The sequence below is a fragment of the Petaurus breviceps genome, unplaced genomic scaffold (genome assembly GCF_028583685.1).
Source record: "Petaurus breviceps papuanus isolate PSGF00001 unplaced genomic scaffold, PetGlider_PUasm1.0 90977, whole genome shotgun sequence".
Taxonomy (NCBI): Eukaryota; Metazoa; Chordata; class Mammalia; order Diprotodontia; family Petauridae; genus Petaurus; species Petaurus breviceps.
This window is the reverse complement of record NW_027187391.1, coordinates 41726762-41754168: the sequence shown is the minus strand read 5'-3', so window position 1 is coordinate 41754168 and position 27407 is coordinate 41726762. Positions and strand designations below refer to the sequence as shown.

General features: G+C 36.8%; 1 protein-coding gene across 10 annotated transcripts in view; it reads right to left on the bottom strand.

Moving 5' to 3' along the window:
- Positions 1–27407, bottom strand: part of CDK19 (cyclin dependent kinase 19) — a 238585-nt gene that overhangs the window by 75860 nt on the left and 135318 nt on the right. For all 10 annotated transcript variants that reach the window (XM_069077058.1, XM_069077059.1, XM_069077065.1 and 7 more), the window contains 2 exons: positions 13988–14098; positions 11859–11999 (listed from right to left, as the gene is read on the bottom strand). In XM_069077058.1, coding sequence (XP_068933159.1) covers positions 11859–11999; positions 13988–14098 — 252 coding nt within the window. The remainder of the gene's footprint in view (positions 1–11858; positions 12000–13987; positions 14099–27407) is intronic.

Genomic DNA, 27407 nt, shown 5'->3' with positions numbered 1-27407 from the left:
CTGTAATGGTTAGGCCAGAGATAATGAAGAACTTGAACTCAAGTGGTAGTTTAACTGAGTGGAGAAAAAGGAATGATATGAAAGCTGAGTCTATAAAAGTTGGCATTTTGTTGGATACTGAGAGCAAGGAAATAGGAAGAGTCAAGGATGAATCTAAGGTTTTTAAGAACAGCAGTGTCCATAAAAGAATTAGAGAGGATTGGAGAAGAGGACTTAAGAGGAAAGAGTTCTGTTTTAGATATTTAGTGATTTTGAGTTACTTAAGGGATATACAGGTAATGATATCCATTAATGTAGTCGATGATTCAAGATAAGAAATAGAGAGACACAGACTGTTGGTGTTATCTGCATGGAACTGATACTTAAACTTCTGGGAACTGATGAAATCACCAAGAGATGTTCTGCAGAGAAGATAAGAGGCCTCAGGACAGAGCCTTGGGAGCTCTTGGGAGACATGAAACAATGAGGGAGTGTGATAAGAATGATAATCCAGGAAAGGAAACTAAGAAGCAGAAGTCATATGGCAGGAAGAGAAAGAGAAGAAAGTTGTAGCATAAAACTAACAGGGTAACAGAGAACATGGAAGGAAGAAATGGAGAATAACTTACACAATGAACAAAAATGTGAAGGCAAACAATTCTAAAAAGCCTTTTCTGAACTTTGATCAACTCAGCAATCAACCAGGATTTCAAAAAACTGATAATGAAACTTCCTGCCTTTTGCCATGAAAGTCATGGACCAGAGGTGTCAAATGAGGCATGAACTTTCAGACAAAGGCAATGTGTTCATTTGTTTTTTGTGACTTAGTTAGTTACAAGGAAGGACTTATGGGAGGAGGGAAGAAGAGGGCAGAGTTAGTGGGTACTGATAAAGTTGTAAAAAAGCATTAATAAAACATTAGCGATACATAGAAGAAAAGCTTGAGAAATTCATATATGGAACACAAATTAAAAGGGCAATTTCATTACTCTATTAAAATTTTAATATAAATTTTTAGAAAAACTATATGTAACAAGTTCACTGTTTCATATATGATCCTCTTTTTTTCTGTTCTTTGTTGCTGAAATGCTTGGAGGCTTTTTTTATAAATTCACAATAAAAATTTTTTTTTAATTAGAAAAGGGTGGGCAACAATGAAAAGTTGAAATAACACAGTAGCATAAGAGCGTGATATAGGGAAAAAAAAAAAGTTTTGTTTTTGTTTTTTAGCATAGAGGAGTCCTGAACATGTCCATTGGCAAAACAGAAGGAATCAGTAAGAGGAAGTCACTGAAGAGGGGAAGAGAAGAGAGAAAGAATAATTAAACAAAGTTTCAGAGGAGAAGATGGGATCAAGGACAAAAAGTCAGCTGTTGGGTAAAAGAGGTTTTGAAGCTTGGAAAAGAGATAGTGGAGAGGCTTAATCTCAAAGAAATAGGAGATGAGTTCAACTCCTGAGAGATGAGAAGGACCATAGCGATGTGAACTTTAAAAGAGGTCTGGAATAGTTAATGTGAAAGGTGTGACACAGAAACCTAGAAATAGTGATACATACTACCTTTCAAGCTGACACCAGGTAATAATATTCTCTGGGTATGGTTTTTAACCCCCCAAAGTCCACTAAACTTTATCAATATCCAACTCACAAGCTTCTGTCTTCTCAAGGATATGACAAGAATGAAGATGGAAGAATAGAAGCACTACCTCCGAGAAGCTCCAGCTTCCACCTTCCCCAATCCATGTAAAAAGGGGTCTCTAAACAAACTTTGGAGCTGCAGAACCCACGAAATGACACAGAGAAAACCTCCCCTGAGGACAGCCCAGCAGGAATTGGCCAGCACAGCTCTCTGGGAGCCAAGACACGCCCAGGCTTTAGCCCCAGGGCAGGCATGACCAGCCGCTGGCCAGGACTCCAGATCAGCAGCAGCTGTGGCCCTTTCCAGATTTGTCAACACATAGATGCGAAGCACAAAGTGAGAGGTCAGTGCAGTTTGGACTTTGGGACCCAGTAAGTGGGAGTGCCTCTGCTTTTGTCCCTGGGGCGAGAAGCCTCTGAGACACCAGGCACAGCCAGCCAGCGCCACCTGGCAGCTTCAGCTCCTGGCCTGCAGAATGTAGGGGGACCAAGCACCAGTCTGAGGGGTAATTGCTCTTGCTTTAACCTGCTTGGTTCTGGATTGCAGTCTAGGGTGGAGGTCCTGGGGTGTGTGTCCAGCTTGCCAGAGCGTGTGGAGACCTCAAAGAGGGTACCCATCTAATACCTCCGGCAGCTGAGAAAACCCCAGCATTTGGGACGAAAGCTCCCCTGTCTGGTGGCAGACTGCCCCTTTCTTCAGGTTTTTGACACCCACTGTTGTAAAATGATGACAGTAAAAGAATCTACTTTTCAGGGCTTTTGTTAGTCAGTTAGTAAAGATTATTGAAAGCCTGCACCACAGTGCCAGGAACTATGCTAAGAATTGTAGATACAAAGAAAGTCAAAAGATAAACAGTCTCTGCTCTCAAGGAAGTCCCAGCCTATTCTGGGAGACAAGTAGTTCAGGCTCAATAAACCTCAACAAAGATTTAGAATCAATGAATCTGAAACAAATGTACAACTATAAAGCTACAAATAACTTTTCAAATACCCAATAAAACTGTTCCTACAACAGACAAAAGTATTACCTTTTTTATTTCATAAACCCATTTAAGAACCAGTCTTCTTTTAGACATTTCTCTTTAAGTAGATGATATTATTTTGGTCTTTACATCTCTTAGATTTCCCCCTGTATCCCCACAAAGTCATACCTTTTAACCTTAAGAACTTCTTTTACAAAGGAAGAAAAGAACAAAAACACTAAATAAAATCAATCAATACATTTAAAAAAATCTCCTGTTGGGGCAGCTAGGTGGTGCAGTGAGTAAAGAGCCAGCCCCAGAGTCAGGAGGACCTGAGTTCGGTTCTGAACTCACACACTTAGTACATACACAAACAAAAACACTAGCCATGCAACCTTGAGCAAGTTACTTAATTCCAATTGCCCTCCAAAAGGCAAAAAAAAAAATCTCCTGTAGATTACAGTGACAAAGTTGTCATTTTTCTTTACTATAAGATTTTTTTACTATCAGTCCTAAAGGGAACCACTGGAAATCCTGTCTTCAAAGCTAGTCTGCCCTTTTTCTTCTTTTTCTGTTTTACTCTCTTTCTGTTGTTCTGAACTGATATGGTTAGCTATTAAACTTGCTCTGCTGGGTATTGGATCATCCTTCTAATATAGTCACCAAATAGAAAGATCTTTGCAGTATACCATAATCTCTGGCTCACACTCTAAGTTTTTTGTTCACCAGCATTCTTCTGACCCATATGGTCAGTCTACAGGGGACCTTCTCTAATGTACAATCTCATTTGAAAGGATGAAGTGCTAATAGCATCCATTTATAATATGCCACGTCATTAATAATTCCAAAGTCAGATAATATATCTAATGTGAAAGGCAATTCTGGGTACAAGTGTTTTCTTATAGCTGTTCCTTGGAACAGTGAAGTAAGAAAGACCATGATGTTTCTAAATGTGTTTTCTCCTTTTATAATATCATACCTCCCACTACCAAAAGGATAACAGTAGTGATAGTAGTAGTGTCACCAATGCTGTTCCTTTTAGAATTATCTTCCTTCAAGGCTTTAGCTCCTCTTTGAAACCTTACCTGATGCCAGTTATCAGTGTTTTCTCTACCCAAAGTAACTTCTTATCCCCATCTGTGTACATTCTGCATCCCACTATTAGAATGTCAGCTCACTGAAGGCAGAGACAATTTTCATTTTTGTCTTTTTGTCTCCTGAACCTCATACAAAGCAGTCACATGAGGAGTAACAAAGCCTAAGTGGAACTGAGTTCAGTTCCACTCTGATATTTAATACCTGTAACTTGACCTCTCTGGGGTTCAGTTTCCTTATCTGTAAGGAAAACTTTACTTATCTTTTAAGTAGAGGAAATCTTAACTCTAGTACTTAACTCAGAATTATCATGAAGTTTGAATGATGTAATCTACATAAAATACTTTAGAAAAATTAAAGTGCTGTATCATTGATTTTTTAAGGAACTTAAAATAACTGGTGAATTGAAGCTTGAAGGCTTTGTGTATGTGTATTCTCATCACAATGCCTTTTACCACCTCTTCATCTTTTAGAAGACCTTTGACTTTTTTTCATTTACTCTATATTTATTTCTTCTTCTTCCTCATATTGCTGTCTATGGTGACAATATCAAGCCTTAACAGCAAGAAGGCTTCCCATGCTCTTATACATGTTTTGTTAGCTTATTTTCCTTGGGATAACAGTGTTTTATTAATGATATCACTATATTTTACATACAGCTTAAAAAGAATTAGAAATGTCTAAAAAGAAGTTAGATGCAGTTACAAAACACGAAATAGAAAATTCCGACTACATGAAATTGAAATACTTTTCCATAAACAAAATTAAGCACCTAGGAAAATAAAGGGAAAGTTATTGATTGTGAAAATAATCTTTGCATCAGGTATTTCTATATTTTCCCCCAACATACACAGACAACTAACAACTATCATAAGACCAAAAAAATTTGCCAAATAGAGAGGTGAGCAAAGGATGTGAACAGAGTTCTCAAAGGACAATGGCAAACTGTTTATAATTCTGTGAAAGAATGCACCAAATCACTGATAAGATAAATGCAAGTCACAACTTTGACTCAGCAGATTTGCAAAACAAATTTTTAAAAGGGCATAGTTAATGTTGAAGGAATTTTTGAAAGTCAGACCTATTAATACATGGAGGTGTAAAATAGTGGTATAATAGTAAATATATATTTGTATGTATATAATATATATGGTATATATACCATATATATGGTGTATATATATATGGTATAATAGTAAAATAGATGGAGGTATAAAATAGTACAACCATTCTGGAAAGCATTTTGGAATTATTAAAAACAAGTGGCTAAGATGTCTGTAATCTTTGACCCAGAGATTCTATTACTAGATGTATACCCCTAAGCAGGTCATTGATAAAAAGAAAGATTCCAAATAATACCAAAATATTTACAGCAGCACTTTCTATGGCAGCAAAGAACTAGAAACAAAATAGAAGCCCATCTTTTTGAGAATGACTAAACAAATTATGGTACATGAATGCAATGGTATACTACCATGTTGTAAGAAATGACAAATTAGACGAATACAGAGGAAGCATGGACTTACATGAACTGATGCAAAATGAACTAAGCACAGCCAAGAAAACAGTATGCATAATAATCATCTCTTGTACAAAAGAGAAAAAGAATATAATTCCCACTCAGAACCAGGTGGAATGGAAACATAAAGAACCATTTCAGCGACTAACAAGGTTCACACTATGTTCAACTTCCTGACCAAAACACAAAGGCTTATGCAAAGAAGGCACTTAAGCAAAGTTTTCTTATTTGATCATTTACCAATAGTTTGTGCTAGAAATGAAAAGTGATCCTCTTGCTTAAAGAAAGGGCCATAAGTATCACCTCTTTAGAATCCAGGTTGGGAGAAGCTAAAAGAATTCAAAGTTCAGTAATGAACAGGAAGAAAGATGGCTAAACAAGATGGTGAGGGAGCAGGGAGGATTCAAAAGCAGTATTAAGAAGTTAGAAAGAAAGAAGACTTGCCTCGTTGCCAATTTCATCTCAACAATTAGAAGAAGCAACAAGAAAACAACTTTGAGCCTAATTCTGAGTAAAAAGGAATTGTTCCCATTTCTATAATGCATCAAGACTTATAATTATCCTGATATCATCCCATGGTAGGCAGTCTCTAAGTATTATAATGATAATCTCCATTTTATACACCACAAAACTGAAATGTCTGGTGAAGCAGAATAATAATTCACATTTATAAAGTGCTTTAAAGCTTGCAAAGAACTTTCTGTATACTATTTCATTCTAATTTCACTTTATAAAAAAAAGAAACCAAAAAGCTCAATAACTGTGAGATAGGCATTACAGTCCTTATTTTACAGATAAGAAAACTGAGACTCAAGGAGTGACATGTCCATGGTCACAGAGAGTCAGAAATCAGAAATATTCCAATTAGCTAGAATGACAGGCTAAAACTAATAATTAATTTTAGTGGGGATAAGCAGATTTACATTTTAGAAATCAACTGTACCTGTAAAGGAAGGGAGGGTCATGACTTAACATGACGTGTTAAAAAAAGTTGTGTTAAAAAAGACAAGCATTTTACTCGATAGAAAGTTCAACATGATTCAACAGTATAAACCAGCTATTAAAAAAGAAAACACTAAGTTGGACTGCATTAATAAAAGTAGTATCTACAAGAAGGGAGAAAATAGTCCCAACTCTTACATTACTGCTAACCTATACTCGATGCCTGCCATGAGGCCATGAGAAAAACGACAAGCATCATACAAGATTTAGAAAACCCTTTCTGATCTGAGCCTCAATAATTTAAAAATTATTATAGCTTATCCAAAAATGAAATGAACTGGATTTGTAAAGGTACTGAGTTCCCTCTGAACCAGAGCCTAAAGGAGATTAGAAATGATGTGAAGGGGCGGCCAGGTGGCGCAGTGAGTAAGAGCGCCAGACCCAGAGTCGGGAGACCTGGGATCGGTTCCGGCCTCAGATACTTGGCACCGACACAAAAAAACATAACTGGCTGTATAACCTTGAGCAAGTTACTTAACCCCAATTGCTTAAAAAAAAAAATGATGTGAAGTGAGGATAAGTTTGCACTGGTTGGGAGGAGTAGATGACCCCATAAAATGTCTTCCAACTCTAAAATTCCATAAAACAGGTTGTTCAATTAGGGGATCTAATATAAACTTATTCATACAGTAATCTCTCAAAATTTAGATGCTTCATGGCAAACTACATGATAGAAGCTGATGTTTTTATGAAAAAAAAAATTCAAGATGACATTTGTTCTAGTTACTTTCAAAGAAATTTCCCCCCCTTTTAACAGGCATCCTATGTTTTGCTGTGAGACCTTCAGTAGTTCTATATTGCTTATAAAACAAAATACAGATTCCTTAGTCTGGCCCTCCACAAACTGGCATCAACCTATAGCACCTTAACAATGACCTTAAGTTCCATTATTACTATTCTATGTCAAATAGAATATCAATTATTCAATAAGCATTTATTTAGTGTCTGCTGTGTGCTGGATACTGTGCTAGGAACTGGGAGATAGAAAGACAAAAATGAAATGGTTCCTGTCCCTTAAGTAGCTTATATTCTATCACTGGAAACAACATGTGCATATATAAGTACATATAAATATATAAAAAAGAAATATAAGATCAGAAAGGCTCATAAAGAATGTCAAGTGTGTGACAGCTAGGTGGCACAGTGAAAAGAACACCCAGCCCTGGAGTCAGGAAGACCTGGGTTCAAATCCAGTCTCAGACACTTAACACTTACTAGCCGTGCGACCTTGGGCAACTGCCCTGCCTTCCCCCCACCAAAAAACACCCAAAAAATAAACAAAGAAGGTCAAATGTAAGCTGAGTTCTGAAGGAAATAAAGAATTCTAATAAGTGCTGAGGAAAGATTTCAAACATAGAGGCAAGTCAGCATAGAGGCATGAAGACAAGACAGAGGGATATTATGTGTCAAGAACGGTAAAAAGGCCAGTTTGTCTGGACTTCAGAGTACGGAAAGATATGAAGAGAGTAACGTATAAGAAGGCTGGAAAGGTAATTGGTAATGTAGGATCAGGTTATGAAGGGCTTTTAAGAGTCAAAACAGAGCAATATATATATTTATTTATTTCCAACCAGGGGAGGTTACTGAACAGGGGAATGACATGGTCAGACCTGTGCTTTGGCGGGGGCGGGGGGGAATCACTTCAGCATATATATAAAGGAAGGGAGGGTTATGACTTCACATGATGTGTTAAAAAAAAAAAAAAGTCGTGTTAAAAGAGATGGATAGAGGGGTGGCCAGGTGGTGCAGTGAGTAAGAGCACTGGCCCCAGAATCGGGAGACCTGGGATCGGTTCCAGGCTCAGATACTTAACACCCACAAAAAATAACTGGCCGTGTAACCTTGAGCAAGTTACTTAACCCCAATTGCTTAGGGGCAGCCAGGTGGCGCAGTGAGTAAGAGTACTGGCCCCAGCATTGGGAAACCTAGGATTGGTTCTGGCCTCAGATACTCAGCACCCACACAAAAAAAATAACTGGTCGTGTAACCTTGAGTAGGTTACTTAACCCCAATTGCTTAAAAAAAAAAAAAGATGGATAGAGGATGAACTAGAAGAAGAAAAGACTGGAGGCAGAGATATCAATTAGAAGGGCACTGAGATAGTCCAGGATAATGGTAGATTCGAGAGGTGGGTCTTAATTTCCAAATCCCAAAAGAATATAAACTCCTTGAAGCTAGGTAGAGAAGGGGAAAACAGATGCAAGAAATGTTGTATAAGGAGAAATTATTTGAGAAGCAATTGGATATGGGATGGGATAATGATTGAGGAGGTTCAGTATAATGCTACAAATCTGACTTGAGAATAAAGACATTAGAAGAAAGGTGTGTGTGGGAAAGATGAGTTCTGTTTTCAATACGTTAAGTATAAGATGCCTACAAGATAATCAGTTTTAAATGTCCAACAGAAAAGGATCAATGTGTAAGTGGAGCTCAGGAAAGAGATGAGATCTGGATATATAGATACATGAATCATCTGAATATAGATGAGAATTAAACCCATGGGAGCTGATGAAGTCACCAATCTACAGAGTATAGACAGAAAGGAGAAAAGGTCTGAGGACAGAGTCTTAGGATTTATAAACAGTAAGAAGTTGTGATATGAATAATGAACCAGTAAAAGAGACTGAGAGGAAAGGTAAGAAAAGAGTCAGAGAGGAATGTCAGGAAAACCCAGAGAAAACTGAGTATATAGGAAGAGAAAAGTGGTCAACTGTATATCAAATGCTGTAGAAAATTCATTTTTCTTATTTTCATATTGAAAATTTCATATTCAAAAGAATATGAACTGAAAAAAGACATCACATTTTCACATTTGGCAATTAAGAGGATCACTGTTTAAAAAATTTTAGAGGGACCAGTGATGAGACTGAAAACCAGATTACAGAACTGAAAAATAAAAAGAAAAGCGGGACAGGCAACAAATGAAGACATCTTTTTTAGGAGTTTGGTTATGAGGGGAAGGACATATAAGAAAAATAGCTTAAGGTGATGGTAGGGTCTAGTGGGGGTTTAAAGATGAGGGAGACCTAGGCATATTTATAGGGAAGGAAATAAGAGACAAAGGCAGTCTGAAGATTAAGAAGAGATGGTTATGGGGGTAATATGCTGAAAAAAATGTAAGATGATGGGATCAAAGGTGATGTAGAGAAACTGGTCTTGGCAAAGAAACGTGCCATTTATCAGAAGTGACCTTTCTCAGAGACAGGAGCCAGGGAATCAAGAACGTGGGGATAATGTCAAGTAGTACTAAGATATAGAGAAAGGGAACTCATAGCAAAAACTTTCTATTTTTTCATTACAGTATGAAGATAAGACCTCTACTGTGAGCACAGAAGGAAGGATGGGTATGGAATTCTTGAGAAAAGAGAAGATCCATAACACCTTTTGTAGAGAGTGGGGAAAGAGAATCAATTAGGGGGCGCAGTGAATAGAGTACCAAGCCCTGGAGTCAGGAGAACCTGGGTTCAAATCCTGCCTCAGACACTCAATACAAAAACTAGCCATGTGACCTTGGGCAAGTCACTTGACCCCAAATTGCCCTCCAAAAAGCAAAAAAAAAAAAAAAAAGAGAGAGAGAATCAATTAGGGGGGTATAAAAGCAGATTGCCTTACTGAAGGGAAGTTCAAATGATATTAGACAACATATTTGTAATGGATGTACTTAGCTCAATTTAATTAAGTCCCATTTGCTTGTTGAACTTAACATTAAATTTCCTTTTGCCTCATTTGCTCAAGTAATCCCCATTCCTAGAACGTAATCCCTTTGCAACTCCACCCATTTTCTCCAAGGTCCCACTGTTCAGGAAAGAATTACTTCTTAGATTAATTTGTATGAATTTTTCTGAGACCTAGTATGTTCTCTGCTACAACAATCTTCCATATCCCAAAAGAATATAAGCTCCTTGAAGTTAGGGCTGTTTTCTCCTTTATCCCACAGTATCTAGTCCAGTAATTTGAATATGACAGGCACTTAATAAATGTTTAAATTACTGAACTCAACTTTAACCCTGATCTTGATGAACTGAGGAATGAGCACCAATAGGAAAAAGCATGAATTTATAACAAGGATCTTTCCATACCAGATGGTACTAAATGAGTACTCTCCATCTCATTCATTACTTTTGATAATAAACATTTACTCATCAACTGAAAAAGTTTGAGCACATTTGGCTGGCTTATACTGACATACCTACATTAAATATAGTAAAATCATATTCATAGTACTCTCCAAAAGCCAAAAGAATGATTCATTAGAAGACTACCTTCAACAGTCTTGGACAAAACCAGAAGAAAGCACCAGCTATTTAAAAAATCACATAAATCATAGCTATAAGCATATGTGCCTACAAACCTACCAATTTAACAAAATTAACTAAAGTATAAGAAATCCAAAGAAAAGGTTGCAAATAAAGAGGGTAGTTTGTTAGAGGGAGAAGTGATGAACAAAAAAAACACAGAGAATATAGTAAACTTTTACATTACAGAATTCCCATGAAAAATGCAGCAGCAGTAGTAGTAGTAGTAGGAGTAATAATTAAATCTAGCATTTATACAGTGCTTCAAATTTTGCAAAGCATTTTATGTATGTTATTTCGCTTAATATAGAGCGCAATTATCAATACTTCCCAATGAACAAAAAGCTCTTTCACATAAAAGAATACATTTAAATTCTGGTTGCTTTTTCCTAAAAAAATTAGCTTACCATGATTTACCATGTGGTAAATCCCTGTTTGTTGATAATGCAATCCCAATGTCTTTTATTTTATTGTTTTGTTTTGTTTTGAGTTACAAATTTTCTCCCCGTTTTTCCCCTACCCACCACCCCAAAATAGCAATCCCACAGGATATTCCCTCCTCCAATCTGCTCTCTCCCATATTTTATCCAATACCCCTTTTGACTTTTCCAGTGCATCTCTATGCCTCAGTGCCTGTATATCTTATTTCCCAATTACATGTAAGATAATATTAATAATAGTATATACACACACACACACACATATATACACATATATATTTGAATATTTGATTTTAAAACTTTCAATTCCAGATTCATTCCCTTCCTTTCTTGTTACCCACCCTTACTGGGAAGACAAGCAGTTCAGTATAAGTTGTACATGTGTGGCTAATGCAAAACAATAACATAGTAGATATATTGTAAAAGACTGACTATATTTCCCTCCCTCATATCCCACCTCCCACTTGTTCTATTCTCTACTTTGATCCCGTCCCTTTTCAAAAATGGGTGCTTCCAATTTCCCTCCCCGCCCCCGCCTGCCCTCCCTTCCATCATCCCCTTCCCCCCTATTCTCCTGGAGGGTGAGATACCCTATTTAGTGTGTATTTCACTCCCTCCTCAAGCCAGATTCAATGAGAATAAGGTTGACCCATTCCCTTTTGCCTTCCTATTCTTCCCCTCCATTGTAACCATTTTCCCTTGCCTCTTCTGTATAATCCCAATGTCTTTTACCAGATACAGTGTAATTGTTTTAGTTCAGATCTTGAGGATAGAAACATTGAGAACTCTCATTTGTTTTCCTTTTTTGAAATTTTTATTAATACTGAGCAACAATAACAGCAAGAACACCAATGATCAATATGTACTTTTAAAACATATAACTGGATCATTTAATATAATAACTAATCTGATAAAATGAACAGTACTTACCAAGTCTCTGTGAAGCACCCAGTTTGCATGGAGGTAATGGATTCCATCAAGAATCTGGTAAAGCAGTGATTTAACCATCGATCTTGGCAATTGCATTGGTTTTTTATTTGCTTTTGAGGCCCGGTGAAATTTAATGATGTGCTAGAAATTTTGTAAAAGTTGTTTTAATTATGTACAAACTTGGAAAACAAAAATTTCCACACAACCCCGCCCCCCCACCCACATATATACGAAGAAGGTTGTAATTCCTCAGTTTCTAAATTCTTGATCACTCAAGACCAATAAATAATGAAAAGAACTTCGATTAAGACAAATTAAAATTCAATGTGTATTGTGAATAAACCTAAGCTATTAAAACAGGAAGAAAAGCTGGTAAATCTTACTGTGGATATTAAGAAAGAATTTAAACTAGAAGAGATACCCAAAAAAATCGCTCAATCCAAAAAGATTTTATATTTTATTATAAGATGACCAATACAAAGCACCATTTTCAGCTATGAGACAAAATATACAGCAATGATCCAAAGACAAGTTGCTTCCATTCATAGTCTATACCCTCAAAATGATATAGTTTCGATGACTTGAATTTTTTCCTGACAGAGAAAAATCAAGCTTCTTTCTACTCAGTTAATATGGAAATAAAAACTCTCAGTTAACAAAAACAAAATCCTGATTTTGTAGTGTCAATTAACAACGATAGCAAAAATATGCCTTGCAATAGAATACATACTGCATAGCTGGTAGCCTTTAGCATATTATAATTTACATTCTTTTGCCACATAATTAATCACTCATCCCAGTGGTTAATATTATAGTCAGTCACTGAGAGTCAGGCAGTTGTAAAAGTCAATCCCAGTGAGATGTGCATATACAGGACCAGAAGACGTAAAACATATTCCTTATAGAAATTCTAGTGCTTTATTATAATAGCAGAAAACATTCATTTAATTGATAATATTAGAAAATTATACTTTATTCTATAGCCTTAGACAAAACCCCACACAAATATCTACCATAAGTAATATGAAATTTGCAAGTCTCAGAAACTTTGCTGGGGATGGGGAAGTTGAATGAGTTTATTTTTAAATGAACTGCGGAATAAAAGTAAATAACATCAATAATCGATAATCAAGATTTTAAAATGTAGTATAGGTTTATAAAACATTCATAACAAAAAAACTTACATCATATTATTTATATTATAATTCAGTCTTATCATGAGACTTAACAACAGACTGTTAAATCTTTAAGTGCTAGAACTATTTTTGCCTTTCTTTGTACCCCAAGTGCTTAGCACAAGGCCTGACACATGATAAGATTTGATAAATGCTCCCTGACTGACTTGTCAACAGACCTCAATATTTCCATATTTAGCATCTCCACTTGTCACCTTTTTTAAAAATATCTAATATTCTAGAGTACTTGAAAAAGTTAGGATATACTTTGGACAAGAAGTATAAATTTGGTTTCTTCTGTATACTGTCATAACATACTAAATTCAAACATCAACTTATAATTGAGAAATTTCTATAAAGAGAAACAAAACTGTAAATAAAAGGTTAAGATCTGATATTTGCTAAACCTTAACTTGGAAAGTAAACTATTTATGAATATGGATAGGGAATGGCTCAGTGATCAATACAGAGAAATTCCAGATGAGGAAATTTTCTCCATCAAAGTTATTAGCAAATTCTCAGCAACTTTTAATCTTAAAATAGCTGCCTGGGGGCAATTAAGAAGTCAAGTAATTTGCTCAACAGCAAATGTAGACTACTAGTTAAATCTATATGTACCATCAAGTAAACATGAATTTCAATTTTTTATCAGTAAGCTTTATTATCAAATATTAAAAAACATGTTAACTCCATTTCTTAGACACGGTACAGTATTACAGAAACAAAATAAGGTAATACTAAATTTTTACAACAAATTATAATCAATATTGTATACAAATATATGTATATATACGTATGCATGCAAGATGCAGACATAAAATTTTAACACTTAACAACAATAAACATGTAGACTGGACTTCTCATTCTATGTATCAGCCTACCTCTACCAAACACACAAATAAAATAATACTACAGGGAAAAAAGCAAAAATATGATTGAGAAGTTTGAACTTACCCATAAATCATGTTCTGCATAATCAAATAGCAGCCAAACCTTTCTATCACTGTGAGAAAGGAACACCTTTTGTAACGCAATCACATTAGGGTGCTTCAATTCCCGTAAAAGCTGAAAAGAAAGTGGTAACAGATGACTATCTCCATTGACCAAGGGAAAAGAACCATTTCTTAAGATTATATTTAATGACAAACTATCAGCCAGGGGGGGAAAAAAGGTAATCCATTTATTTCGTCTTCAGTAAACTAGTAGACATACTCTCATTCTATAATCTGAATTCACAAAAATTATTTTAGTTTATTTAAAAAGCATTAATGTTTATCAGTCAGCTTTTTTCCAAAGTATCTGGACACTGATTCCCCCCTTTTTCAACTCTCCCTCTCCTTTCTTTCACTCTCTCATGCACAATCCCTGATTCCAGGCCCAGTGCTCTGTCTGCTCTGTCACCTAACACAGGCTACTTATCTTCCACAAAGCTATGCTTTTAAGCACAGAACTCTCCTTTAATGAGGACATCTAACATTATGAGAGAGGGTATGATGGGAAATGATAAAAGCAAAAGTTTCTAGAGATTTTACATGAAGAACTCAAAAACTTACTACCGCTAACGTATGTGTCACACCAAAAAGAAATATTAGTGGAACCTGCAGCCTTTCCCACAATAAATGAGAGTGCACAGTCTGCTCTTTTGTCTTTGATTGTGACCAAAATTCCAAAAAGCTTTTTGCTGAAGGCAGTTTTCCCAATTTGCTTCATCAGGAAAAAAAGGATGTCATCTTTTCCTATTCAACATAACCCTACTGTAGAATACAATTTATTTCATCCAATATCTTAAGTATTTATTATCGCATTAGCATGATTGCCACCTCCATTGATACCACTCCATTACAACCACTCTATATCTTAAACAGATGTAAGGTGTTATGGCAGAAAAAAAATGCTGATATTGTTTGTCCTCCATTTTTGAAGAGGACTAATGACATCACATGTGATGTCTTAACTTGTACATGAACTGGATTTAAGTGAGGCAGAGTTGCATGAAGCCATCAGCCTTACTCTCTATTCCAGAGTAATCAAAGTTCAGTGGCAAGAGAAAAATCAGGACAACTAGCAATGGTTCAGGATACAGTAAATGACATTGGCATCTTTGATGTCTGACCAAGTTCTACAAGCTCCAAAGCACCTGCCTCAACCATCTCTACAGTTATTGAAACAAACTGTTCTCATTCACCAATTCCGCTGAGAGAAGTATTCACAATCTCTGGGTGGATAGCCCCATAAGTTGTTAATAGCTAATAACTTCAATTCTGCTAACCACAGGCCACATTTTGCCTTCTTTTCATTATATACATTTCTTGTCATAGAATTTGAAATGCATTATATACAATTTATATATATGTGTCCTAAACTTTTAAAAAATCTGGTTATAAATGTCATTTACATTTTGCATCATTTGCAAACTTCAATTAATATTGTCAACATTTATAAAACTCTTTAAGATCTATAAAGCATTCTTAGGCAAGCCTCATTTCATAACAATCCTGTGGGAAAGGTCCTAGAGGTTTTACTATCCCTATTTTATAGGAAAATAAGGCAGAAAGTTGTTAAGGACTTTGCTCCTGGTCATCCAAGGCTACTAAATATTAGAAAGATAGGAAAAACAAGGTCTTCCTGAAGCCAAATCTAGAATTTTATCCACTATGTCATGCTATCCCTCCAGGGAAGACAATTATATCATTTTAACATAATGAAATGAAGACAGATGGCATAGTTATCAACATATGTGAATTACACAAAGCTTTGAATGACTACTATTAAGATAAATACTATAAGTGAAATCCAAAAAGATCTTTGGTGTAGGAGATAGAATGCTGGATTTGGAGTGAGTAATACTTGAGTTCAAATTCTGCCTCAGATCTTTCCTACCTTTTGTAACCTCAGTTTCTTCATCTGTAAAATCAGGTCAATAAAACACCTATCTAACAAGATTTTAAAGAACAGATTAGACATGATATAAAGAAAAAATTCCTATCATATTTAATTGCATTATTAATTGGTAAAAGAACGAGTAAAAGCATATAAAATCATCTATTAAATGCTTGCTTTGTGCTAAGCATTGTACTGAGTTCTGGGGAAACAAATATAAAAAGGAAGACCATCCATGAAATAAAGCTGAGAGAGACCTGGAAAAAAAGAAGACAGCATACTTAATCAAGAGCACATTACCATTTCCTCCTAAGTGTTTAAAAAAAAAAAATCCATTCCCTTAGATAAAAGAGGTATATGTGCCCATGTGGATGACATAAGTGATAGGAGCCCGTCACATAGCTCAGAAAGAGTAATGTGTATGGTATCAAATCCTAGGAATGCCATAGAAAAGCTGACATGGGGGATCAGAATTCAAGCTTTCAGAAAAAGCTGAGCAAACAGGCAGCACTTAATTGGCTATTTAAAAAAAACCCTTATAGAGTACTCCATTTTACTGCATATTCAATTATGGTGTATTATACATTTAATCAGCAATGGTGACTTTCTGGGATGTAGGCCAAATCTAGTACTAAGTTTTATTTCATTTCATATGTGGCATGATTACTAAGCACCTGCTAGCCACTCTTCCCACCACTAAATTCCCCAGAAAAGACTCAGGCCTCAAGATCCAAAGTGAATGTGTGGCCTCAGTCATTTACTTAGTTCCTGGCAAGTCTTTTTGGTAAGATTAAGACTGTTGATGTTAAGAAAAATAAGGTTTGGGGGCGGCTAGGTGGCACAGTGAGTAAAGCACTGGCCCCGGAGTCAGGAAGACCCGAGTTTGCTTCTGGCCTCAGACACTTAATACCCACACAAAAAAACTAGCCATGTAACCTTGGGCAAGTTACTTAACCCCAATTGCCCTTCAAAAGGCAAAAAAAGAAAAATAAGGTTTAGGAAGTTATAGCAAGATGCTCTATGATATAGGAGAAAGAACACAAGCTTTCAATCAATCAGGAAACTTAGGTCCTAGACCTGGCTGCTAATAACTTTGTCCTGAGTCACATACTCCAAGTCCTGGTTTCTGAAGCCTTGGTATCTATGAAGTGATGTTAGTAATACCTACCCAAACCTATACCGCAAGGTTCTTTTGAAAATGAAATAAGATTATATAAGGAAACACTTTTTTTCTTCGTATGCAATGCTATATAAAATAATAATTACTGAATGTAATTATAAACTTCCTGGTAACATTTCCTGTACAATTTTTTAGCTCTATAATTATTTAGCTTTTCTTGTATATTTTGTCTCTAAGACTACATTATTAACTCTGCCCTGGGCTTTCTTCTCTCTATACTCTTGATCTCATGAGCTCTCATGTATTTAATTATTTTTTTCTATTCAGAGAAAAACACTTCTAATCATGGTTTCTCTTCTGAACTTCAGTCCCTATACCACCAACTGTTTGTGGCATATCTCTACCTGCATATCTCAGATAGCTCAAACTTGACATGACAAATACAGAAGTTGATATCTCTTTCTAAAATCACCCTTCTTTCTAGCACTGTCCCCATTTCTTTCTAAGGGATCACCATCCTTCCAGTCACTCAGGTATAGAAATTCAAAGTTAAAGTCATTCTTGACTCTTCCTCACTTCTTTCCATGTATGCAAACAGTTACTAAGTCAGTTAACAAGTATTAATTGTTTACTGTGTCACTGATACTGTGATAAGCACTAGGCCCACAAAGAAAGGAAAGGCAAAAACATGGTCACTCATCCCAAGGATATCATATCCAAATGGAATGGAATGTGCAAATAACTATGTACAAATATGCTATATATAGTGTAAATGAAAAATAAAGTTAGGGGAAAAGGACTATTTAGGGAAGGAGAAAAGACTTTAGTTTCCTGCACAAGTTGGGATTTGAGATGAATCTTAAAGGAAGCCAAGAAGCAAAGATAAAGAGGGAGAGAGTGTCAGGCATGAAAGACAACTAGTGTTAAGATATGGACCCAGAAAATGATGTGTCATGTTAGATTGTGTCAAGCAGGCAATGTTGCTAGATCAAAAAGGGAAGTCAAGTGTAAGAACTCTGGGAAAGTAGCTAAACTTTGTGAAGGGTTTTAATTGACAAATAGTAGATTTTATATTTGATTCTGAAGGTAATCAGAAGCCAGTGCAACAAATATATACAAAACAAGCTATATCCAGAATAAAAAACAAATAGCTGGCATAGGGAAGGCACTAGAACTAAGAGAGGTTGGTGGGGGAACTGTGTAAACATGGAATTTTAGGTGGAAGAGGGAGCTTGAGGCAAATGGCTTCAATTTTTTCTGTAAAAATCTCAGCTGAGAGAGTTGGGGGAGGGAAAGACATGGGATGTTCAAGGAGAAATAAAAAGGTTTAGAAGAGTCAAGGTGGAGAATGGGATAGTGAGTTCATAAGGAAGGTATAGTAGGATTGCCTAGCAGCAGAAAGAGTTCAGCTGAGGTTGTATAACATAAATCTGTAGTGGAACCAGTCAGAAAAGCTACATGATTACCTCTACCTTTGTTCAGCAACATGTGTTAAGCAGTGAAGGCTACAAATGGTGGAAGCGATCAAAGGCTAATGTTTGGTTGGGCATGAATGTTGGTATGATAAGGGAGCAAGGGACTCAAGAGAGGAAGACACAGGGTCAAAAGTGGAAAAGAAGAAAGAGTGGCTAGTGCAGGGGAGATGGGCTGGGAGAGAACTGAGGGGTCAAGAGACTGGAGGTCATGGTGTAGACAAAGAGTAGGGTTTTGCCAAGACTGAATTCCAGGGGGCAGCCAGGTAGCAGAGTGAGTAAGAGCACCAGCTGGAGTGTCAGGACAACCTGGGGATTGGATCAGGCCTCTGACACTTAGCACCCACCCAGAAACACCTGGCCGTGTAACCTTGAGCAAGTTACTTAACCCTGATTGCTTAAAAAAAAAAAAAAAAGATTGAATTCCTGAATGTGGAGGTGGTAAATTTGTAGATGATGGAAATATCAGGGGTATCTTTGTGTATGGCTGAGATGGGTAGAGGAATAGCTCCTGAGAGGTGAGTAGGTTGGGAAAGTGAAGGTGGTTAGTGCACTTGAGGAAGTGTTAATATGCACACTGAAGTGTTTTAGCACAAAGGCAGGAGCTGAAGTGGGGAGAAAAACTATGAGCTAAATAGTGAACTCACTGAAGAAGGAAGGGAGGTGTCTGAACATTTTATGTTTTTTTTTTTGGGGGGGGGGGCTCTGTTCATTTCAAGAGAAAATGTCTGATCTGAGCTTCTGTATTCTTATGTCCTTTCTTATGTGCTTTCACAACTCAGCCTAAAGGCCTGGAAGATTTTGGTGGTCCAAAGGTGGTGTGATCTCAGGAGAACTGTGTTCACTGCCCTCCTGGTCTGAGCTCTGCAAGTCCCTGACCCAGGTTCTGGTCAGCTGGTTTGTGTGTAGTTGAGTTCCTGTAGATTGCTCTGGATTCAGTCACAATTAATCCACTGGGAAGTTCAGTGTGTTCAGAGTGACTGAACTGTTGGCTCCCCCTTTAGTCTGAGTTTCCTGCCCTGGTTATTCTACTGAAGGTTGAGGGCAAGTGGGAGGGCAGGGGGGCGCCACACAGCTAAAGGGTAGAAATGAGTCCTCTCCTCCCTTCACTCTACTCCCACACCTGGTCTCAGTCACACAGCTCTGGTTCTGGAACTTATTCCTTGTTCCATTCACAGCCTCTCTTGTTCATGACGGTTCCTCTCTACCGTGGAACCATGACCTGAAACTGGGTAATGGGCAAAAAACTTGCCATTCTCTTCTTGCTCTCATCACCAATTTAGGGATCCCCTGAGATCTTTCTGCCCTGGTGCCTGTTGTTTCTAGCTCTGTTGTTCAGTCTCAACATCCTTACCATCCCTGGGTGCTAGAATGTTCCTCATCACCACCACTGCTGCTATCTCCAATGCTCTTATGGTTCACTCCTGGCCAGCCCCTACTTCAGTGTTGGCAGACCTCTCTATCAGTCTACCTAAGCTGTCTTAGATGGGGAAAATGACTCATTATGATTTTTTTCTTGGCTTTCAAAATCAGAATTAGTTCTATTCAATTTTCTAGGTTGTGCCAGGGGACATGTGCTCAATGAGCTGGGCAAACTGCTGACTTTCATGTTACCACCTTGATTCTGCTTCCTCTACTGTACCAGTGATTTCTTTTGAATAACCATGAAGCTTGCTGGAAATATAACCTTGCTATCTATTTTTTCCATTTAGACCTTGCCTAAAATTACCTCCATGAAAGTGCTGAACACATCTTTGTGAACAAATGTAAACTCATATATGCTGAAGCAGCTCATTTTGATTTTGGATAGCTCTGATTGTTAGAGTAAGGTTATTCTTACATCAAGCCAAAATCTACCCCTTTCCAACTTCCAGCTGTTGCTCCAGTTAAATAACTATGATTATAAAGATGTCAACTTCTAGAGAGTACCACTTGTATGAGATCATCTGTTCTATTAACATATTTTTCAAGTACACATTTCAAATACATATATTTTAAAAAATTTTACCAAGATGAAAAAGTATGAGTCAATAGTTACTAATGTTCTCATTTACCTTTTTTGAGTTATAATTCAAGTTATAAATTGAGTTATATAATTGAGTATATAATTTATCTAGCATTTTCCCCTGTTTTTCTTACTCTCCCTAAGATTCCTAATAAACCAATCTCTCCATGCTTCTCAGTGATATAAAATAAAATAAAAATCTATGCATTATCCCATTTAAGATAAATAGCAAAAGACGAGTCTAGAAGGGAGGGAATATATTCAGAACTTTCTGGGAGACAAGCAATTACTCTAGGATAAGCAACAAAACATCAGTAAGAAAAGTTAGAAACAGCTGGAAATTGAACTGACTATTCTATGATAATACTGGCAAAGTATGATTAGACAAATTCAATTTACAGATTTATTGTTATCAGTACAGAGGTTTCAAACAATCTTTTGTGTCTAGTTGTTGCCATATGTAGTATTTCTGAAAAATTCAGTTGCTTTTACTAAAGGAAATCTAGCATAGGGCTGAAAACCCCAACTAGAAAATCAGATAGCCAAAAAAGTTCCTAAGTAGTATGACTAAAATAATTGCAAGTATGAAATCTTTTAAAAATGTTAATTTCTGCTCAATACCAAGATAAGATAATTCTTCTGATTATTATGAGATGAAAACATGCTGCTCGTTGAAGAAGTTGAAAGATTCACAAGTACTTTTTTTTTTTAAAGCAATTGGGGTTAAGTAGCTTGATTAAGGTTACACGGCCAGTTATTTCTTGTGTTAAGTATCTGAGCCCGGATTCAATCCCAGATCATCCCAACTCTGGGGCCAGTGCTCTTGCTCACTGTGCTACCTGGCCACCCCAAGTACTTCTATTCAGTGAGGTATTTTAAATGCACCTGTACAACAAAAAGTTATTATAAAACACTTTCTATTATGAAGCAATATTCAGCTTTATCTAAGCTCATGGAATAATACCCCTTGCTATAAAATCATTCTAAAATGAATCAATATGCCTGGGCAATACTGCATGTATGTAGGTGCCAGAGATTTGAGGTTTTTAGTCACATTCATCTACTGGGAGCTCTGCTGTATTCCCCAACTGCACAGCTTTCAGAATATGTACACTTTCAAGTCTGATCTGTTTTTCTGTCGAGTTGAGTCCTAATTATACTCTATACTGTGTACTATAATTAGTATAAATGTGAAAGAGGAAAGAAAAAGGGAGATAATGGCTACAAAAACATGTAGTATATATCCTTCCTGATTCTTGGTCACACAAAAATAATTAGTTATCTAGCTCCCAATATTAGAAAAACCAGTTACTATTCCCTTAATAAATTGCCTTCTAGTGCTTTATCAGATATACTGCACAAATGACTCAGACCTCCAAAAAATATCTCTCAACTAGAAGAGAAAGAGCTACTTTGAATAGTTGGAACACAAAAGCAAGAAACTGGGAAACACACCAAAGGAACTAACACTTAGGTGACTACTTTGTATATGGAAATGACAAGTTATTTTTGAGGTTGATTTATTTGAAAAGATTTAAGCAGTAGTAATAAAATAAATAATATGGACAGCTAAGTGGCACAGCAGATAGGACACTGGCCCTGGAATCAGGAAGACCTGAATTCAAATCTGGCCTAGAATCAGGAAAACCCAAATTCCAACCCTGTAGCAGTTACTATCTGTGTGACCCTGGACAAGTCACTTAACCCTATTTACCTCAGTTTCCTCATCTGTAAAATGAGTTGGAGAAGGAAATGGCATCATTACATTAAGCCAGTATCTTTGCCAAGAAACCCCAAATAAGGTCACAAAGAGTTGAACGCAACTGAAACGAATAAACAGCAACAATAAAATAAAAATTCCTGTGCCGCATACAAGACAAGTTGCATATACATACATGCATCAAACTCCTTTCAACTTGACAAACATTTAAAAAGTACCTGTGTATTAGACACTGTGTCAGGGACTGCAATTATGCAAAAATAAAAACAATCCCTTACCTTAAGGTGATTATGAGGATAAAACACCCACAGAGAAGTGAAGATGAAGTAATTTCAAGACAGAGAGGGAACTGACAACTAGAAGAAGAAAGGCTCCCCGTGGAAGATTTTATCTGAGGTGAACTTTGAAGGAAACTAGAGATTATAAAACATAGAGGTGAGGAAGAACTCTATTCCACTTATGTTTTTGAGTGTACCAAGACAGGGAGATAGGAAATAATATTTGGAACTCTTGAAACTGCTAGTTTGGCTAAAACTGAGAATACATGAAAGGGAATAATATGAACTGAGTACTGAAAGATATTTTTCCATCCAATGACACAGGGCTTCTTGCTGTTCTCACTAGCTAGCTGTACCCTACGCTCTGAACTGTCTCCATCCTTGTCTCCACATCTTGGCTTCCTCCAAATCTTAGCTCAAGCCTCACCTTTACCACAAAGTCTTTCCAAATCCTCCTTAATCTTAGTGCCTTCTCTCTGAGATTATTTGCCATTTATCCTGTATATATTTGGATGAACATAGCTGTTTGCATGTTCTCTCCCCCATGAGACTGTGAGTTCTCTGAGAAGTACTATTTTTCAACCTTTCTTTGTAGCCCAGTGCTTAGCATAACGCCTGGCACAGAGTAGGTACTTAATGAGCAGTTGTGACTGACTTGTAGGTTGCAAGCAAGGCTGCAGAAATCTTTGAATGCAATGAGTTTGTATTTTATCTTAAAAGACAGCATGGAACCACAGGAAATTTCTGAGCAAAGGACTAACATGTTAAGACAAAAGACTTATATTATGCAGAGGATAGACTGAAGAGGTGAGAGATTTGAAGAAATGAGACGAATAATAAAGCCACTGTAATAGTCCAGAAGAGATGATGGTCTTAACAAGTTCTAAAGGTAATGACAATACTCTTAACATGTCCCTCCCCCACCACTATTTCTTACTCTACTATGAAATAAACAGTGTAGCCTATGACAGAATATCACACTTAATGCTTCCCCCATCTCTTGACAAAATTATGTTTCAATATTTAATACTTTAGTGGACTTTGACATTTCCTTTCTCATACACATTTGTTCAACATAATATCACACAAGTGCAAATAAAGCTTTGATCATTTCCAAACAGAAGTTAAACATACTGTAAATTCTGCATGGCCCATGCCTGTAGTAACAGTTCCTGGGACAGATACTCATGCAGTGACAAGACCCGTAATAGAAGTCTGAAGAAGAAAATGCAATAAACATTCATGTTTCTCAGGCTTTCCCAAGGACACCAAAATTTATTTAAAGGTATCTATCTGCGTGAAGGCTATCCTATCCAATCAATAGCCTGTACTTCTTACTGAACTATATACAAGACAGTAGATAGAGAATTTCACAAAAAAGAACACAACTGGATTTTAGCAAGGTATTTGAAAGTTTTCTCATATCATGCTTATAGAAAAGACAGTCATGTGTGGGCTGGATGAAAGCAGAGTTCAGTGTATTCAGAACTAGTTGAAAGATACTCACCCTTGCTCAGGTCCATATTTTTGTCAAAGACTTGGGCAAGGACAGATAGCATGTTTATAAAATTTCTGGATAACAGAATAAAAAAGGACAGCTAAATATACTAAATGACAAATTTAGTGTATAGTGTGGTACTATGGTAAAAACACTAGAGATGTGAAATTAGAAAACTGCAAATTATCAATTCTGCGACCTACCTCACATGAAGTTTTGAGCCTCAAGTTTTTTTTTTTCTTTAAAATTAAAGTACTGGACTGGAGAGAGGACTTCTATGGACCCTTCCAGTTAGCCCTGACAGGCTAAAACAGTGGGTCAAATCTTTATAAGATGACGAAATTTCAAGGGGTAAATGTAAACAATATATTTGAGTTCAAAAATAATTTATACAGCACCTATTACATATCAGGCACTGTACTAAACACTTTACAAATATTATTTCACTTAATCCTCACAATCACCCTGGGAAAAGTAGGTATTATTTATTATCCCCACTTTACACTTGAGGAAACTGAGGCAAAACAGAGGTTAAGTGACTTGCCCAGAGTCACACAGCTAGTAACTGTCTGCTGCAGGGTTGGAACTTGAGTTTTCCTGATTCTAGGCTCAGGCCTTTATCCACTTCACAACTAGCTGTATCGGGCACTGAAGTTTCCTTCTGGTACATTCTTCAACAGATGGGAAACAACAATGTCAGCAAAGTCCTCCCAACTCAATAGTGTGACAAAAGAGGATCAGAGTTTGAGAACGGAATAACTTCTAATGATTTAGAAAAGAAAATTTAAACTCTGGTGGTAATGTGAAAATCTAGTGGTCATCCAGTCACCCATCTCCACCACTGCTGCCAAAAATTCACTCTCCACCTTAGTATGGCGGCCCTACAAATGGTAGATTTGGCTTAAGGTCCCAGTTAAAATCCCACCTTTTACAAAAAGCTCTTCCTGATCTCTCTTGATTCTAGTGTGATTCGTCTGCTGATTACTTTCTATTTATCAGTCAATTTGCACATATTTATTTGCATGTTATCTCCCCCATTAAATCATGGACTTCTTAAGGGTAGGGATTGTCTTTTGCCTTTCTTTGTGTCCCCAGCACTAAGCACAGTGCCTAGTATATAGTAGGCATTTAATAAAATGCTCATTGACTTACTGACACATTATCATGTGAAGTATTTATTTAGTGAAAATCTTTTATTTAAACTATATGGATGATATTCACTATTTATAATGGGGATACTGTAAAGCTTTTAAGCTTGTAACCTGCACAGTAAAAGATTTTGTTTGGCTATTTGTTTTTTTTCCTTCTTCTCTATCTTTCACATAAAGCACATATTTGAAATGGTAGACAATGGGTAAAAGTGCAATGTGCAATGTTTTTATGTATTATTTTTTGGAATCATTTTCATTTTGATGGGAAAATAGAATCACAGTATCATCTGGCCAGCAATGGCACATTCTTTTATACCTTCCCTCCATTTCAGTATCTATTATAATAGGTTTTTTCCATATGAAAGAATTATCCTTCTTTAAATTTTTAAAAATTAAAATGAAGCATATTTGATTTCTCAAAAAAAAATCAATTATACAAGTACAGAATGGGGGAGGTAATACTTCCATGAAAAATACCAGAAGGTTTTAGTGAACTAGAGGCTCAGTGTAATTCAACAAACATGGCAGCCAATAAAAGGAATACAACTTAAGGCTGGCATTAATAGAGGTATATTGATCAGGTCTGGGCACCATAGTTTAGAAAGGGTATTTATAAACTAGAGTACTTACTGATGATAACCAAGATAAAGTTAAGACTCAAAATTATAAAAGAACTAAAGACATCAGGCCTAGACAAGAAAAGAATTGCAGAAACATGATAGCTGTCATCAGGTGTCTGGTGACAGGCAGAACAGGGATTAAATTTATTTTATTTTGTCCCAGAAGGCAAAATGAGAGTCCAAGTACAAAGATTCAGGAAGGAAGATTTTCACTCAAGGAAAAACTTCCTCACCAGAACTGTCCAGAACTTGAATAGGTTTCCTTTGGATTTACTCAGTTCCCCATTTAAGGAAGTCTGCAAGTACAGGCTGAATAACCAGTTTTGGGCAATGTAAAAAAAGTTCTTGTTTAGATATGATTTGGCCTAGATTACTCCTCAAGTCACTTCAAACTATGGGAATCTATAAATCTATTACCCAACTTAAGAATAGAGGTTGTTAAAAAGTTTCTACAAGAATCCTTTGGAAACCTAATTCAGATTCAGAAGATTTATAAAACAGAATTATGAGAAGGTATCTGAGTTTTATATTCATATTTCCTTCCTCCTTAGTGTTTCTTTGCTCTTTTAGTATCTCTAGGCTCTCTACACAGTTCTACTTCCTTCACAGGTGCCTTTAATCAGTCTTCTCTTTTTCCCTTCCAGTCTTATTGTTGTATAACCACTGGACTTAATGGTACAGAGACAATAGGAATTTTGATTGGAAAAATAGCATAAATTTTTAGATATGCACCAAAATTATTTTATTTCTTCTCTGACTAATTCCACTGAATTTGTAAGGTAAGAACAATTTATATCAAAACTAAATGTTCCATATAAATCTTTAATTTTAATCTCTCTCTCATTCTTGCTCTCTCATAAACACACACACATGCACAGAGGACTTTTTGGATGGATGCAAAATTCTTTATTGGAGTTACATGCAATTAAAAAGTTTGGGTAGAATTACAAACTTGGCGTGAAGTCCTGCTCCAGTCACTTCCAATATATGTAAAAATGAATGACTTTAAACAAACTTTAGAGCTACAGAACCCACAAAGTGACAGAGAGAAACAAACCTCCCGCCGACAGGAAGGGCCTATCGCACTGAGCTGGGAGCCAAGTGCAGTCCTACATGAGGCACCCGGTTCTGGTCCCAGGGCAGCCCCAAACCAGCAGTGGCTGGAGCAGATTTCAGGAGAGTGAATCACCAGCAACTGTGGTGGTTTCCAGACTTCTCAACCCATAAACACCAAAGACAAAGTAAAAGGTCACTGTAGAACTCTGTTGGAAGGGGGCAGGGGGGAGGAGACAGAAAAAATGCAGTCCAGCCCCTACCCCGGTGGGGGGGGGGGGGGGGGGGCCGCGGGGAGAAGCAGCAGAGGTGCAGAGGCAGCCTCCGGAGCTCCTGGCCTGCAGATCATAGGGGGACCAAGCGACCATTCAGAGAGTAATCGCTCTTGCTTTAACCTGGTTGGATCTGGTGTGGTAGTCCTTGGGGTGACCAGTGAGCCAGAGCTTGTGGAGGCTACAGAGAGGGTGTCCTCCTAATAGCTCCAGCAGCTGTGAAAACCCCAGTAATTTGGGACAAAGGTCTCTCCATTCTGGAAGCAGAGTTCTACCTTGGCAAAGAGATCAAAAGTCAAGTAATT